Source organism: Belonocnema kinseyi, chromosome 10, assembly GCF_010883055.1.
Source record: "Belonocnema kinseyi isolate 2016_QV_RU_SX_M_011 chromosome 10, B_treatae_v1, whole genome shotgun sequence".
Classification (NCBI taxonomy): domain Eukaryota; kingdom Metazoa; phylum Arthropoda; class Insecta; order Hymenoptera; family Cynipidae; genus Belonocnema; species Belonocnema kinseyi.
In genome coordinates, this window is record NC_046666.1 from 62,626,010 (window position 1) to 62,643,085 (window position 17,076).

General features: G+C 26.1%; 2 protein-coding genes across 3 annotated transcripts in view; both read right to left on the minus strand.

Annotated features, from left to right (window-relative positions):
• Nucleotides 1-1,081: 1,081 nt before the first annotated feature.
• On the minus strand, nt 1,082-5,239 carry LOC117181918. Its single transcript, XM_033374944.1, has 2 exons — nt 5,007-5,239; nt 1,082-1,686 (listed from the first exon to the last, which is right to left on the minus strand). The coding sequence occupies exons 1-2, from the start codon at nt 5,098-5,100 to the stop codon at nt 1,250-1,252; spliced, it is 531 nt and encodes a 176-aa protein (XP_033230835.1). The 5' UTR covers nt 5,101-5,239; the 3' UTR covers nt 1,082-1,249.
• A 9,799-nt stretch (nt 5,240-15,038) lies between these two features.
• The window catches only part of LOC117181582 (beta-1,3-glucan-binding protein-like), a 20,578-nt gene continuing 18,540 nt past the window's right edge, over nt 15,039-17,076 (minus strand). For both annotated transcript variants that reach the window (XM_033374421.1, XM_033374420.1), the window contains exons 6-7: nt 15,279-15,380; nt 15,039-15,184 (exon numbers count right to left, since the gene is read on the minus strand). In XM_033374421.1, the coding sequence (XP_033230312.1) occupies nt 15,074-15,184; nt 15,279-15,380 (213 nt within the window). In that variant the 3' untranslated portion in view covers nt 15,039-15,073. The remainder of the gene's footprint in view (nt 15,185-15,278; nt 15,381-17,076) is intronic.

Consider the following 17,076-nt stretch of genomic DNA (forward strand, 5'->3'; position numbering starts at 1 on the left):
TTAAGGAATTTTAAATAGTTTCAAGGGCTTTAAAAAGTTTCAAATGATTTTAAAGGATTTGAACAATTTTAGGGAATTTTATAATATTTCAATGGATTTCCAAGAATTTATTCACAAGTAGTGTCTGATTTCGTAAGTTTTCAAAGATTTGAAGAGATTTTCAAATATTTCTTGCAATCAATTTGAATTCATTTGAAATTTTTATGAATTTAACTGTCATTCTTTTAATTTCTTTTAAATTCCTTGAAATTCTGTTTAATGTTTTGAATTCACTCGGATTCAATTTAATGGGTTTCCTTCCTTCCATCCATCTTACTTTTTACCAAGTGTGGAAAGTGGGGGAGAAATAGAAGTTGAAATTTGAGAAGAGAATATTGAGTTAATTTAGAAGAATCCGAGTGAATTTGAAATATATAATATAGAAAAATAAATAAAAATATATAGAATTCGAAGGAATTTAAAAGAGCTTAGAAGGACGCAGGGTGAATTAATAAGAATTCCAAATGAATTTAAATTAATTGCAAGAAATATTATAAAATCTCTTTAAATCTTTGAAAGCTTGCGAAATCCATCATTACTTGTGAATAAATTCTACGAAATCCATTGAAATATTATAAAATTCCTTTGAATCTTTAAAAATTCCCTCAAATTTTTTAAATCGTTTGAAACCGTTTGAAACTTTTTAAAGTCCTTGAAAATTTCTTGAAAAATGTTAAAACACCCTAAAATATTGAAACCATTATGAAATCCCTTGAAACTTTCTAAAGCTCTTGAAAATTCCTGTTTTTTACTTGCAACTTAGAAATACTCTAAAATTATGAGGAAACCTTAAATTTGTATGAATTTCAACGAATTCTTCTCATTTCCTCTAAATTCACTCAAATTTCATTGACATTTGTCACTTTTAGTCAATTTTATTATTGAATAGGTCACTGTTTTCAAGAAAATTATTTTGTTGTAAGACTTAGAATAATAAATAAAAAATTGATCAATCTAAATATAAAGTTGTTTATTCAATTAACAAAAGATATTAAAAATGTTACAAGATTACAATTTTGGTCTTTAAATAATAATGGTTAGAAAAATTGAGAAATTAGTCAGCGAAAAGTTATGAAATTTTAAACTGTAAAAGGTACTTTTGTGATATTAATTTTTTTTATTCATCTGGCAATTAAAATTTCTTTCCGCGTTTTATAATACTAAATTCTTACAACGAAAAATCAACATTTATACAAATTCTTCACAATTTTCAATGCAAAGGTTTGACAACAACCACCCTTGCATCCGCATGAACGTCTTCTCCTGGAACGTTGCCTTTTAATTCGGGAAGTGGATCCTTCTTCATAAAAATCGGAGGCCTGTTTTTGTAAATCGGTTCAATGTGAACCGTTCTCAAAGGGGTGTCTTTGAGATTAAATTCTGGAAGATTGGCTCTATTTATATGATTTCCGATTCTCCTGCCATGATAGAGTCTCTTGTTGGGTAATTTTAATTTTGCACTCTCTTCCCGTGTGTGAGTCCTTGCATCCGATTTGATAGGACTATGATATTTGGAACTTTGCTTTGGTAGAGAAAAGATTAATTCTGGAGCTGATGTATTTTTTGGGAGATCTGATATCGCGTGATTCCTGTGTTTTCTTATCAGGTAGGCAGTTGCTGTACAACTGCGAAGAATGTAATCCCTTCCTAAACATACGTAAAGTTGTATTTTTATTTCAAATAATAATTTCAAGTATTCACTAAAGTTATATTATTTTGCCTTATTTTATTTTAAATTTGATTTGATTTTTCATTGTTTTTACTAGATTCGAAGTTATTTTATTATTTTTAAATAATTTTGTAACGATAAGGCTGTTTAGAACTTTTACAAATGTTATCTGATGAGAATAAATACTCATATGATTTGCAAAGATAATTAGCTCTCGGAGACAATAATGCAGTCATAAAATAAAATTTCTTAAAAAGCATTTCTAAAAATAATTCACAGGGTGTTTACCTGTGTCCATCCTACCGGGAAAACCTGGAATTGTCAGGAATTTTTTTCAAGAGCGCCCTTCATTTTTTTTTAATTGTAATATAAAATTGAATAAAGTTATCCTTTATTTTTTAAAGTAGTTTTATTTGACTGTATTTTACTATTCTGTTGAAACTTCGGTTAACAATTTTTTAAATTAGTTAATTTAACTGAAAATTTAACTATGTTGAATATTCCATTATTTTCGTTAAAAAGTAATCTCTTTGTTTGAACATTAATTTTTTAACTTACAATTTAACTATTTAATTTTTGGTTGAAAAATTATCTATTCTAGTTGAAAATTCATATTTTTGGTAGAAATTAATCTTTTTGGTCCAACATCATCTTTTTGGTTCAAAATTCAACTATTCCAGTTAAAGTTTCATCATTCTTGTTGAAAATTCGTCTAATATTTTGGGTTTACAATTCAACTATACCAGTTGAAGACCCATTATTTCAGTAGGAAATTCATCTCTTTATTTGAAAATGTAATTATTTTTATAAAAACTAGTTTTTTGTTTTTGGAAATTTTTATTTGTTTTAACTAAAAATATAACTATTCTAATTAAATATTTCATAAGTTTAGTTGAAAGTTCATCTCTTTGATTGATCATCAATTTTTTAAAATAAAAATTTACCTATTTAATTTTTGGTTAAAAAAATTTTTTTAATGGAAAGATTTTTTTTTTTATTAATCTTCGAGGTTGAAAATTCATAACTTAATTGTAATATGTAACTATTTTGTTAAAAATTGTTTTTTTTTTGTAAAAATTTCTTCTCTTTTTTTACTGAAAATGTAACTATTCCAATTGAATATTCCATAATTTTTTAAAATAATAGTTTAACTTCCATTTTTTGTTGAGAAATTATATTTTTTAACAGAAAATTGATTTTTTTTTTTTTGGTAGAAATTATTCTTCGTGGTTGAAAGTTCATCTTTTAGGTTGAAAATTCAACTATTTAAGTTAAAGATTAATCATTTTAGTTGAAATTTCATCATTTTATTTGAATATGTAATTATTTGTCTGAATTTTTTTTTTAGAAATTCCTCTTTTTAACTGAAAATGTAACTTGCAATTGAATATTTCATCATTTTATTTGAAAATTAATCTATCGTATACTCTATCGTATATTCGTATTTCGTATTTTCAGTTAAAAATTTCAATTTTTCTATAAAAAGTCATGTATTTTGTTGAAAAATCGTCGAAAATTCTTTGGAAATTTGGTTGAAAATTCATCTTTTTTTGAAGATACAACTATTTTAGTTAAAGATTCATCAGCTTATTTGAAAAGTCATAACTTTATTCTAATACGTAACTATTTTGTTGAAAATTAGTTGTTTTTTTTTGTAGAAATTTCTTATTTTAACTAAAAATTTAACTATTCCAATTAAATATTCCATCATTTTTTAAACTAAAAGTTTAACTATATTTTTAAATAAAAAATTCATTTTTTTTTTGGTGGAAATTATTTTTGGCTTGAAAGTTAATTTCTTTAGTTTGAAAATTCAACTATTTCAGTTAAAGGATAATCATTTTAGTTGAAAATTCATCACTTTACTTGAATATGTAATAATTTGTCTAAAAATTATTATTTTTTAAATTCCTTTAGTTAACTGAAAATGTAACTTGCAATTGAATGTTTCATTTTAGTTGAAAATTAAGCTTTTGAACTGAAAATTGTATAATTTTTTATTTGTTTGTTGAAAACTATTTTTTTAATCTGAAAATCTAACTACTATTCCAATTTGTCTATGTCATCATTTTAATTAAAAATTCATCTGTTTGGTTGAACACTAATTTTTTTAACTGAAAATTTAACTATTCCATTTTTTTGGTTAAACTATCTTTTTTATTTGAAAATTCATTTTTTTTAAAATAAAAATGTAACTATTCTATTTTGGTTAAAAATTAATTTGTTTAAATTCTAATTTTAACTATTTGGTTGAAAATTTGTCTTTTTCAGTTGAAAATGTAACTGTCATTAAAAAGTCATGCATTTTATTAAAAAATCGTCGAAAATTCGTTTGAAAATTCATCAGTTAAATTTAAAATAAAATTACTTGGTTTTGTTAAAAATTCACCTTTCTTGGTGAAAATGAAATATTTTTATTGGAAAACTTTGGAATTTGAAGCGTTTTAAATTGTATTTAATATAGTACCCACCTAAATTTTACATAAATATGCAATGAATTTCAATTTGAAGAAGATGAAATAAAAATTTGTTCGAATTATTATTTAAATTCGTAGTTTTGCTATTTAGCCAATGGATGATGCTAATAATATATTTAGAAATATCTTGTAAGATAATTTGTCAAAGCTTTCTAAATTAAAACTGAAAGAAACATTATTTATAATATAAAATTCGATTCTTTTAAAAAATGCGAAATATTTTAATGACTCTGTACTATGAAACATTATACCCGAAAAAACCTGGAATTTTGGGTAAATTTTTTCCAAGATTTGAGTAGACACCCTTATTCAATAAAAATTCAAAAACTGATTATGTTCGATTTTTGGTATTTATTTAATAACAATTTGTGGCAGTTACAAACGTTTTTAGAAATATCATGGCCCTTTAGAAAAATGTCATAATAACCATATTTTTTTTTAATTTTAAAATGATAGCTGTTTCGCACATAGAAAAAATTGTTATATTTTCATATCTAGATATAATCCCAAATCTTCTAAAAAGAACTTCACTGTGTTTTAAAAGATTTCTAAGGATTTAAATCATTAGTATTTCAATAGAAAATTCACTTTTCTAAAATACTATTTTTATTAAATATTAATTATTTACAGAATTCAGCTAAAAAAAATCAAACCAGAAAATTTAACTCTGCACCCAGAAATGTCTTCTGATGAAAAAAATTGAGCCTCCCGCCTAAAAAATTGATTTTGACTCTGGACATTATTTTTCAACTTGTAAAATTAAATATATTATTAAATGAAGAATTGGAGTAAAATTTACATAACTAAAAAATGAAACTTACCAGAACGTTTCGAACGAAACTGAGGTTTGGAAACTGAATAATCACATAAAACAATAATAACTATAACAATTAAGAAACTTCGTATCCGCGTCATTTTAAAAATATTTTTTAAAAATTCGTTGTTTCTTGTAACTTTTCTTTCAAAAGTCAACAAATAAAGGCCTCCAGTTTCGAAGGGTTTACTGAGTTGCTTTGCAAACCTTGGACGAATAATTGTGGAAACCTGAGACCGGCGAGAGCAATGGAACGACTGCAGACGGACGGTGTAAAATTGATAATTGATCGAAGAAGAAAGGAACGGTGTAGGTATTGCCGCTGGCTATTCTTTACGCAGAATTCAGGCTGCAATTCTTGGTCAAATGATTTTTTCCTTTTTTTGACGTCTAATAAATATTTCTGTGATTATGAACTCATGTAAGAATCTAAGATATGGAAATTAAAATCAGATAAGAGAGTTATTGGTTTTTTAAATCATGGTGTGAGCAATTTGCATTCAATTGTATTCATTAATAATTCTGCAATTTCATAGAATCATTCATTTCATACTAAGAGAGCGTTAAGAATTTTCAGAATTTTTTCATAGATTTATTTTAATTTTTAAAGAGAAATCTTTTAAGAGATTGATGATTAAGAAGTGTTAAAAATAAAAGTAAAATAATTTATTATCCATATTTTTCTTATTATTTTGAATCGGCAAGTTTATTAGAAAGACCAAAATATAATTTTGAATTATATAAACTATTTTATGAGGTAATTCTACAGGAACCACTCAAAATTCAACAAATGATTCCAGGCTTTTTCCCGGTTGAGTTTTAAGCGTCTATATTAATAATAATTCAATACTAATTGCATTATTATATACAGTTAGAAAAGATATATAAATTTTAGAACTCCTAGGTTAAATATATAATGTAAATTATTGTAAAAGTGATTTCAGAGTGCATAGCACTCTTGAACCAAAAAAGATCAAATTTCAACAAAATAGCCGAGTTTTCTTGCTAAAAAGTTAAATGTTTTACAAAGAAATATCCTTTAAATCGGAAAAGATAAATTTTCAACAAAAAATTAATTTTCAACAAAAAAGTTTAATTTATAACCAAATAGTTGAAGTTTCAAGCCAAAAAGACGAATCTTTTTAGAAGACGGTTGATTTTTCAACCAAGAAAAATGAATTTTCTACTCAAAAAGATGAATTTTGAAAAAAAATAATTAAATTTTGCACCTAATGGTAGAACTTTTATCCAAAAGAGATTAACTCTGGACGCAAAATATAATTGCGGATTTTTCAATTAAAAATAATTAATTAAAAAAAGAAAAATGAATATTTGATCTAAATAGACGGATTTTCTGTGTAAGCAGACAAATCTTCAGAAAAAAAGTTGAACTCTGTATAAAAAAGACGAAATTTCAAAAAATGAGTTGAGTTTTCTTCCTAAAAAGTTGAATGTTTTACAAAACATTTGCCTTTAAATTTATATAAATACATTTTTAACAAACAAGTGAATTTTTAATCCAAAAGTTTCATTTTTAACCAAATAGTTCAAGTTAAAAATCAATAAAAAAATGTTTTTGATAGAAGACAGTCGAATTTTCAACCGAAAAAGGTAAACTTTTAATCCAAAAGGATGAATTTTCTATGCAAAAAGATAAATGTTGAACAACAAAATTAAAGATTCTATCATATTGTAAAATTTGTAATCAAAAGAGCTAAATTCTGGACGAAAAATATATAGGTGGACCTTTCATTTAAAAAGAATTAATTTCCACAAAAAAAAAAGAATTTTCAATTTAGCTTTCGACTAAAAAAGATGACTTCTTCAAAAGATACTTAAATTTTTAACAAATTAGTTGAGTTTTAAACCCAAAAAATGAAATTTTCTACCAAATAATAGAATTTTTAACCAAAAAATATGAACTCTGAACCCAAAATATAATAGTAGACTCTGTAAATAAAAAAATTTACTTTTAACTAAAAAAGTTGAATTTTTAAGAAAATAGTTTATATTTCCAAAAAAGTCATCAAATTTTCTTCCAAATAGTAGAATTTTTAATCAGAGGAGAGGAATACCGGAAAGAAATATAATGGTAATTTTTTCGATTTAAAAGAATTAACTTTCAACCATAAGAGGTGGATTTCCAACAAAAAAGGTGACTTTTCTACCAGAAGATGTATTTTCAATCCAAAAAGACGAATTTTTTATGCAAAAAGACAGAAAAAAAACAGTTGAATGTTCGGTAAAAAAATACTTTTTACAAAATAAATAAATTTCCTAAAAAATAATTAAATCTTCTACTAAATAGTAGAATCGCTAACCAATAAATTAAATTTTGAGAACCTATAAAGTGAAAGTTTCAACCATTTAGAAGAATTTTGAACCAAAAGAGATCAATTCTGGACCAAAAATATAACACTAGGCATTTGATTTTAAAAACATTAATTTTTAACCAAAAAAAATTTTTTAATACAAATGGATGGATATTCTATTCAGAGAAGAATTTTCAACAATATAATTAAACTTCAATCCAAATAATAGAATATTTAACCAACTGGATAAATAATTCTGGACCAAAAATAAAATAGTATGCTTTTCAATTTCAAAAAATTAACTTTTAAAAATAAAAGAAGAATTTTCTACCCGAAATGATGACTGTTCAACAAAACAGTTGAATTTTCGATCTTTTCGACTTTTTAAGAAAATAGTCGAATTTTCAATACAATAATTTTATTTTCAACTAAATAATAGAACTTTGAACCAAAAGAATTAACTTTCAACAATAAAAGAAGACTTTTCAACCAAAAAGGATGAATTTTCTATCAAAAGATTAATTTTCTATAAAAAAAGACGAATAATCAAAAAAAAATTTGAATTTTTGAATAAAAAAGATGACTTTTGAACAAAATAGTTCAATTTTCAACAAGAAAAAATGATATTATTCACCATATAATAGACTTTTTACTGAACTTCGTACAAAAAATATAATAGTAAACTTTTTATTGAAACGTAATTCAATTTCAACCCGAAAAGATTACTTTTCTACCAAAATATGCAATTTTAATTCAAAACGTATACTAAAATTACAACTTTAGAATGCCAGTTTGAACGATATATTAGCAAATCTGAAAAATTTTCTTTTTGTTTAAACATTTCCCAGCTTTTTCCTGGGCTTTCACCGGTTCTTAAAAATCCAGGCTAAGTTCTGGATTTCCCGGCCAGTGTTTACCAAATCATATGAAAAACTAAAAATATGATCATATATTAGAAACTAAAATCATATTTTGCATCATTAGAAAATATCACAGCGGGGAATACAAGAAGATGGAAAATGAAATAATCCTTTTCTTTGAATTTTATGTCTCAAAGGAAGTTTATTACATTAAAAATATCTAGTTCTTGACCTGTATAAAAACAATATTACAAACTTTTTCTTTTACAAAAAATATTACGAAGAAAAGAAAAAAGGAAAACAGTTACTCGAGTTCATAGAACTTCCGCGAGCTTTTAAATTCTTGTAGACACCTCTTTAAATATTAGAAATGAATTTCAAAACTTGTTTCTCCATAATTGAAACTTCAATTAAATATGAAGAGTAAAAAGGTGAGTTTGATTATTTCCTGATTGTAATTATAATCCATATTTAGATTTTTAATTACCTGTGGATCTTTCGATTTAAATCTGATCGATTTGAATGTGATAAGAACAGCTTCTGTAGTAGCTGTTGTGTATAGTGTAAAATATGAAACAATAGCTCATATAACAAGCAATATGGGCTTCCTGAAAAACCGGTTCACCTCGAATAAGACTACAGTTTAAAATAAAAGAAATTCCCTCTACCTGGTATTGGCCTTGCAAATAGGAAGGAACACCTGCTAAAAATCGATGGATATTGATACGTCACCTCCAATACGCGCAGATAAAAATATTCATCTTGTTATCTCACTTTACAACACGTATAGTTTTACTCAGTAGGTCATTTTTTATTTAAAAATATATATAAAGTAGGTTGTTAATTGATACAAATTTCGATGTTAAAACAATGACTTCGGACAAATAATTTTTGAAGAACAAAAAAATTTGCCTCAGCCCGGATATGAACCGGGAATGATACTATACATGAGTGAAGCGTTAACCAAATACGCCACCGAGACCTGAGCATATCCTTCAATGTTCTTTAAAGTTTTTTTTGAAAAAAGGAATACTATAACCATTTCTCTACTGTGACAAATGTACCATTTTTTATCATTGTTAGTTTTATCCAATTAATTTTTGGGAGATGTTATTAACATCTTTAAATGTTAATAACAATTAATAAAAATAAATAGTTAATAATAATAATAGATATTAAAAATTAAAGTAGATTGGGAATATTAAAATTTGTTCAAAGGATACTTATTCAAAACTTTGTTTAGTAAAACAGTCCTTCGAAATTTTTTATTTATACTAGCATCATAAATCGTGCACTACGTGCGCGCACAGGTTTCCATTTAAAATGAAAATAATTTTTAATACAACATACATTTTTTGAATAACTTTTGACTTGTTAAAAGTTTTTAAACAATTAATTTCGAGCTAAAATTATATTCTGAGAACTCAACACAAGGAAAAAAGTATTATCAGTTTGGTTTTAGACTTCTCAGCGTTTTTACCCTACCTGGAAAGTCTAGAATTGTCAAGGAATTTTATTTTTTATTTTTCTTAAATTGTAACTATTCCAGTTAAAGATTCATCATTATATTTGAAAATTCATAACTTTGATATTTTTTATTGTAATTATTCATTTATTTTAAACTATTTTTTCGAAAATTAGTTTTTTAAACATAAAATCTAACTATCCCAATTGATAGTCCATCATTTAAGTTGAAAATTCACCTATTTGTTTAAACATTCATTTATTTAACAGAAAATTTATCTATTCAATTTTTCGTCGAAGAAATACCTTTTTGAGTTGAAAATTCGTAATTTTTGGTAGAAACTAATCTTCTTTGCCGAAAATAAATCTTTTTGTGTTGAAGTTTAATTATTCTAGTTAAAGATTCATCATTTTAGTTGAAAATTGATCACTTTCTTTGAAAATGTAACTATTTTTTAATTAAAAATTCTTTTTTTTTAACTGAAAATGTAACTTTTCTCATTGAATTATCCAACATTTTAGTTGAAAATTTATCTCTTTAGTTAAACACTTATATTTATCATAGAAAGTTCAATTATTATAATTAAAGATTCAACATTTTAGTTGAAAACTCATCTTTTGGTTTAAAATTTACCTGTTCAGGTTGAAGATTCATCATTATAGTTAAAAATTCATCTATATTTGTTTAAACATTAATTTCTTTTAGCAAGAAGTTTAACTAATTAATTTTTCATAGTTTTTAGTAGAAAATTCATCATCTTTGGTACAAATTAATCTTTTTTGTTCAAAATGTATTATTTTAGCAGCAAAATTCATCACTTTGGTTGGAAATTTTTTTATTGTTTGAACAAAATTGGAAATATTTGAATGGCTCCGTATTATGAAAAATTATATCTAGAAAAACTCTGGAATTGTCGAGAATTTTTTCCAGGATTTGAGTAGACAGTAGACACCCAGGTTATATAAATATAATTTTTCTAAGATTCTTGAGAAAATGAAAAAGATTTTTTAAGCTTTCAGATTTCTTATTTTAATTAAATATTACTTAAATTGAATTAAATTTTTCCTAAAATTTATTTGAAAATTCTGCATAATCATACAAAAATTTTCTTAAAATCTTCCAGATTCTTTTTTGGCAAATTTGAAATTATTACTTCAAATATTCTCTTCAAATTAAGATATCAAAATTCTTTTTGAAATGTTGCATTCTTTCAAAATTGCAAAAGTTTTCTTTAAGATGTTCTACATTCTTTTTCGAAATGTTAGGAAACTTTTTGAAATCTATTTAAATTTTCTCTTAGAATTTATTTTTCAAAATAAGAAATAATTAAACATTTTCCTTGGGATTTAGTGAACATTTTTTTATTCTCTGGAAACCTTTCATTTTTTCTAAATTTTGTTAAATCTCAAAATTAAAATCTTTTTTAAACATTTTCAAGACTTCATAACCTTCGAAACATCTTTTAAAATTATGCGAACTAGCTCGAAAAACTTTTAAAAGACTTTAAAAATATTCTTTTAAAATTAATTTTTCGAAATAAAAAATCATTTAAAAAGAAATGTGAAATCTTTACAAGTTTCAAACTATTTTTAATCGTCTTAAAATTCCTAAATATCTCTAAAAATTACACAAATTTGTTCTAATGATTTTTTAATCTTTCAAAATTGGAAAATTTTTCTTTAAAATCGTCTAAATTCTTTTTTGAAATTGTAGAGAATGTTAGAAAATATTTTTTAATTTGAAATTTTCTCATGAATCGTAAGAAACATTTATCTCTTGAAATTGAAATTGATCCCTTGAAACCGTTCAAAATTCTTCAAGGGCTTTCAATTTTTTTCGAAATCTTAAAAAATCTACATTTTGTTAACATTTCTTTTAAATTCTTTGTAAGATTTCAATTATTTTTAAATCTTTTCAAAACTTCTAAACTTTCTATTTAAACATCACTTGAAGACATATTATAGTTGGTAATACAATTTTAAGAAAAGCATTTTTTTCCAGTATAAAAAAAACATTTGTAATAAAAATTTCGATATCAATGTGTCACGTATTTTCGAGATGAAAAATATTGGATTCGGTTCAATTTATTATAACCTGCTTTCATTGGTTGAAGCTATATTTTTTTGCAAATGTAAAAAAGTTTGTTCTTTAAATTAATTCATTCATTATGCATTAAAAATTATGTTAATAAAAAATTGTAATCATGTTTTCTTTTACAACATGTAAAAATAGACAAATCTGACCATTTTGAATCATTTTAAAAATTATTTACAAAAATAATTTTCATTCGTTTTAACCCCGAATGCCGTCCTGCAATTATGTTGATTTGACGAGTTACCCTTGGACGTATGACGATTTAAAGTACAAAGAGAGCATTATAAATGACTTGTCTTTGTTCGAGAAGGTATTGACAATTTTAAGTAGTTTTCACACAATAATGAACAGTTTTCAAATTTTTACAACTCATATGTTTCTATTTTATAAAAAGAAATAATAATTATACTTTGAAGAGAAAACTTAAACCGAACAAGGCAGTGAAATGTTTTTACAATCGTTAAAAATACATATTTTTTTAATATCCCAATTATTGATATCGAATAATAAATAAACCAATTTAAAAAAGGGAAAAGCTTTTCAATAAAATAATTTAAAACAGGCTTTTCGTAATGTAGCCCTAAGACTGAGAATTGTTAACTAAAAATACACAAATTGAGGATTTTGTAGTGTGAAGGCTTCTTTATTGTAGAAGGAAACAACCTCTGGCCTCGGTTGGTCGTTTGCCTCGTCCAGCTTTCAGAAAATTTTACAACCACATTCTTGTAAATACAGAGATCCTTTTATTACCTTGTCCCTTCAAGAAGCTTTACGAGATGACGAGGAATTCTCCCCTCAAAAGCATGCGCAGATTAATCCATATTACGCCTTATTACGCATTATTACCCAGAATTGCGTATTGTTACGCATTAATATGAATTGATACGCATTGTTATGATATATTACTTATTATTCTATATTACGTATTAATACATATTATTACGTATTATTACGTATTAAGACCCCTTACTAAGTATCATGACGCTTACTTACGCACCATTATGCCTTATTACGCATCATCACTCATTAGAACACCAGAGATAATAACACATTATTACATAAATAGTACGCAGATATTACGACGCTATTGGAGAGTATCGCAGCAATATAATTGTCACTGAAAAGTCAAGTAGGTCAATAACAGTGTAAGAATCTGTTGAAATGTTATTGTTTATAATTATAATTACACAATATGTTTTAAATTGAGCATTAGTTGAAGTAAAATTTAAACCAAAACTAAACTCAGTAGTAGAGCTATGCCGGCAATTACTAACTGAGCAAGGTTCTGTTCCATGGTAAGTTACCTTCTGTCGGTAATGCGCTAATAGCGCCATCTATTGGTAAAAATATCAATTACGCTTCAGTTACAACTCGGTCAATAAATTGGTTAGTCAATATTTCTACCAATAAGTTTCACCACCAATGTGGAAACTACATTACCGACTAAAGAAAAACAAGAATGGACCAGAAACTTGTTCAGTCGGTATGCCTTGCAGAAATCTGCATTACCAATGTAAGGTAACTTAACATGGAACAGAACCTTGCTTAGTCGGCAAGTGGCGTTGTAGCGGCATAGCTGTACTACTGAACTCAAATAACTATTCATAAGTTAAAGTAAATTTTCAAACTGTTTTATTTTGTTAATAATCGTTGTTACAAAAAATAAATATTTCACGAAATAGTTTCAATTAAACTTGAGATTAATTTTCTTACTAATAAATAAATTAAATATACATTTCTTGTTAGAAAAAACGTTTTTTCTATTTGATATTCAAGGAAGATATTTTTAAAGCTAGTTAATATTAATTTTTGATCAAGATTTTACGTGATAAAAGATATTAAATAATATTATTCTTGACACAATTTTTACACAAATTAATGAAAATTTGTTTAATGATGCTTGTTAAAGTTTCATAACACCGTTTCTCGCGGTAAGTACATAAATAGTTAATTAAATACAATAAATGTCGACAAATTTAATTATTTATAAGAATTGTCATATCTAGCTATTTTATAAGTAATTTTACGTAATTATACATTTTCTATAATATAATAATAGAATTTGTTCTTAAAAAATATAACTTAAATGTAATATTCGTATAGAATATATTAATATTAAAGCTTTTAAGAAGCTTTAATGAAAAAAAATTATTTCCGCGAAGAAATTTTCATTTGTGCAAACAGTTACAGTAGGGTATTTATTAATCAAATTGCTAAAACAATTATAAGCTAAGAATCTGGGTTAAATATTATTGTAAACTGGCGCACTATACTAAAGTATTTATTCATATAAATTATTCATAATAATTAAATCTCTTACTCAATAACTATCCCGACGCTCGAAAATACTTGAAGCTCCGTGTCTCAATGAAAGGAATTTTTTAATTCGCAATCTTTTTTTATATACGCTTGTATAGAATAACAAGGCAGAACTTTTTTCTATTTCTATTTCCTCCTGATAATTCGTTTTATTAATTAAAATTAACAAAAGCACATTTTTTTGTTGTGAAAATCAGTAACTGGTTAAAATAAAAAGCTATACAACTCGACAACTATCATATTTTTTAATGAAATTTTATCTTCTCAGATTGAAAAGTTAACTCTGTGGTTAAAAGTTGAACTAATTATTGAAAATTCGTTTTTTTTTTGCTGAAGATTCATCATTTTAGTTAGAAATTCAACTGTTTGTTTGAAAATAAAGTATTTTTTAATTTGATATTTGCGGATTGAAAATTCAACTGTTTCGTATAGAAATTTCATATTTTTGTCTTGGAAATTAAACAGTCTGTGTGAAAATTCAAGTTTTCTTAGAAGATTCGTTTTTTTTTTAAATTATTTAAGATTGATTTTTTCAAATGAAATTTTGACTATTTTATTTTTGGTTAAAAATTGATTTTTCTTTCTTAGAAATTCAAATACTTGGTTGAAAATTTATGCACTATGTTTAAAATTAATCTTTTTTTGGTTCAAAATTAATTTTTTGCTTGAAAATTCAACTATTATTGTCATCTTTTTTGGTACAAAATTTATCTTCTTGGATAAAGATTCAACTAATTGTATAAGAATGTATGTATTTGGTTAAAAATTAAATTTTTTTATTTTGTTTAAATTTTACGTACTTTGTTTGAGAATTTGTCGTGCATAGTAGAAAATTAATCTCTTTGTTTCAAAATACGCAGTTTAAAATTTAGCAGGAAAAACTCAAAATAAGGTCTGATAATCAGAGGACTTAAATTAGAGGAAATAAAGGGGATTCTTAATAATAAAAAATAAAGAAAATGTGATTAAAAATATTTAAATTTAACAAATATAATTAAGTTTTTAACATAAATTACTAAGCCTTTCAAACAGACCAGATTTTAATTGATTTCACTTTAAAAGATGTTTCTATTCGACTTTGTCTTTTCCAGCTTGGTAGCCACTGATCTTTGGCCTTCCAGAAGTTCAGCATTGCCTGGAAATACATTAATATTCCAAAAGAGTAATAAATCGCAATAAATTCCAACTTTTGTAAGATTTATAATTAATTTTATTTTTAATTTTTTTACCTTAGCTCCTACGTTTTTCCAAGGTTTAGAATATTTTCCATTGGTTGTGTTATCTGGAAAAATGTAAAGTCCTCCCACTCCAAGTCCAATACACAGATAAAACTATAAAAAATACATTTTTTGCTAAATTAAATATATAGGATGATATCTGTAATTTTTAAAGGGGTTGTTCAAAAACCACGTCACGCTATTTTGAACAATTTTTTCACCCCTCACTTTTAAGATCAACATTTTTTTTCAATTTATTTTGATAAATGACTAAAATAAAATACAAAATATAATAAAATATTATTTTAACAGATTGACAGTAAAAATGCTCTCAATTTAAAGGAAATAGGGAGGTATTTTCACGAAAATAGGGGGATAATAAGGGAATAATTTATTAAAATAAAATAACGTATAACCCGTGTAGGAATCCAATCAGGGATCCGATCTGGTTCCAGCCGGATAGCCCCGCTTTAAGCCGGGCGCTGGTCGGGGAATCCGGCCGGGATCCGGCTAAAAACGTCACCGTAAGCTGGTCGGATCCCGGCTTCAATACCGGCCGGGATCTGGTCGGGTAATTCGGCCAAAAAGCGGTTAAGAAATGTTGCTTCAGGCGAGAAATTGGTAACTTGTTTTGTCTTTTAAGGCTCATCGTAAAGATTACGGTGAACTTTAAAAGTCAAATCAAGTGAACCAATTCTGGCAAGAAAACTGGAGTAGAATTGTATTCCCTGATGATAGAATCTCATAACAATTTGGAAGCCACGTGGTGATTTAAGGTAAGGAAGGAAGAAAGTAAAAACTGTATGCACAAGACTATATTTTAATAAAAAATAATAATTATTCGCGCACTAAGTGGGGGATTCAAACTAATTACTGAAATAAGGTTGATTTTAACTACGAGTCTCGATTTTATTTGCGAACTTTGAAGAGACAACGCGACATGAGTGCAAGGAGCATTCTTGTTCCAGGTGCGAAACTAAAAATTACTGAGTGTCGATGCAGACGACAGACACAGCAGGCGCTATATATGGCGGTAAATTGGAAATTGTACAGACTAAACATTGTCTGAATATAGAGAAGTTTATAAAAATTGTATCATATCTGTTGTTTCACATAACAGAATCGACAACAGTTTAATTTAAAATGTTAAATTATTCGAAAAAATGTAATGTTTTTTTAAAAAGAATTTAAAAAAGCTCTTTTTTGTTTCACTGATCTAATAAATCTTTAAATTATAATTGTCAAATAATAATTCATCTAGCATCCATAATTACGTCTTTGATAATATCACGGCTCTTAAAAACTGTGTAATTTCTACAAAAACATTAACCTGACCAGTGCCCAGCCGGCTCCCAACCATGGGATATAACCACGGTTGGCCCGGCCAGTAACCGGCCGGCTCCAGACTTCCGCCCCAGACTTCCGCCCGGTTCCTGTCCATGAAACCCAGCCAGGGGTAGCCCGGCCGGGATCCTACCAGAAACCGTGTTGTATTAGGGCCAACCGGGGAAATTTCTACACAGGAGGTACCATATTGAATTCAACATGAAACGCTTAAAATTTCAAGTCTAAATATATTTTCATTTTCAACAAAACAGTTGACTTTTCAAAAAACAAAAAGATTAATTTTATGCTAAAAAACTTGCATCCCCGAATAAAAATGCTTCGACTTGAGTTCGACTTGAATTGCCCCCAATCAAGACATGCTGAAGTCGAAAAGTTCGGCTTGAGCATGTCTCAGTTTTGAGTCGTATTTTTACGACTCCAACACGTGCGGCTTATAACTTCGAGCGTATACCTGTCCTAACAA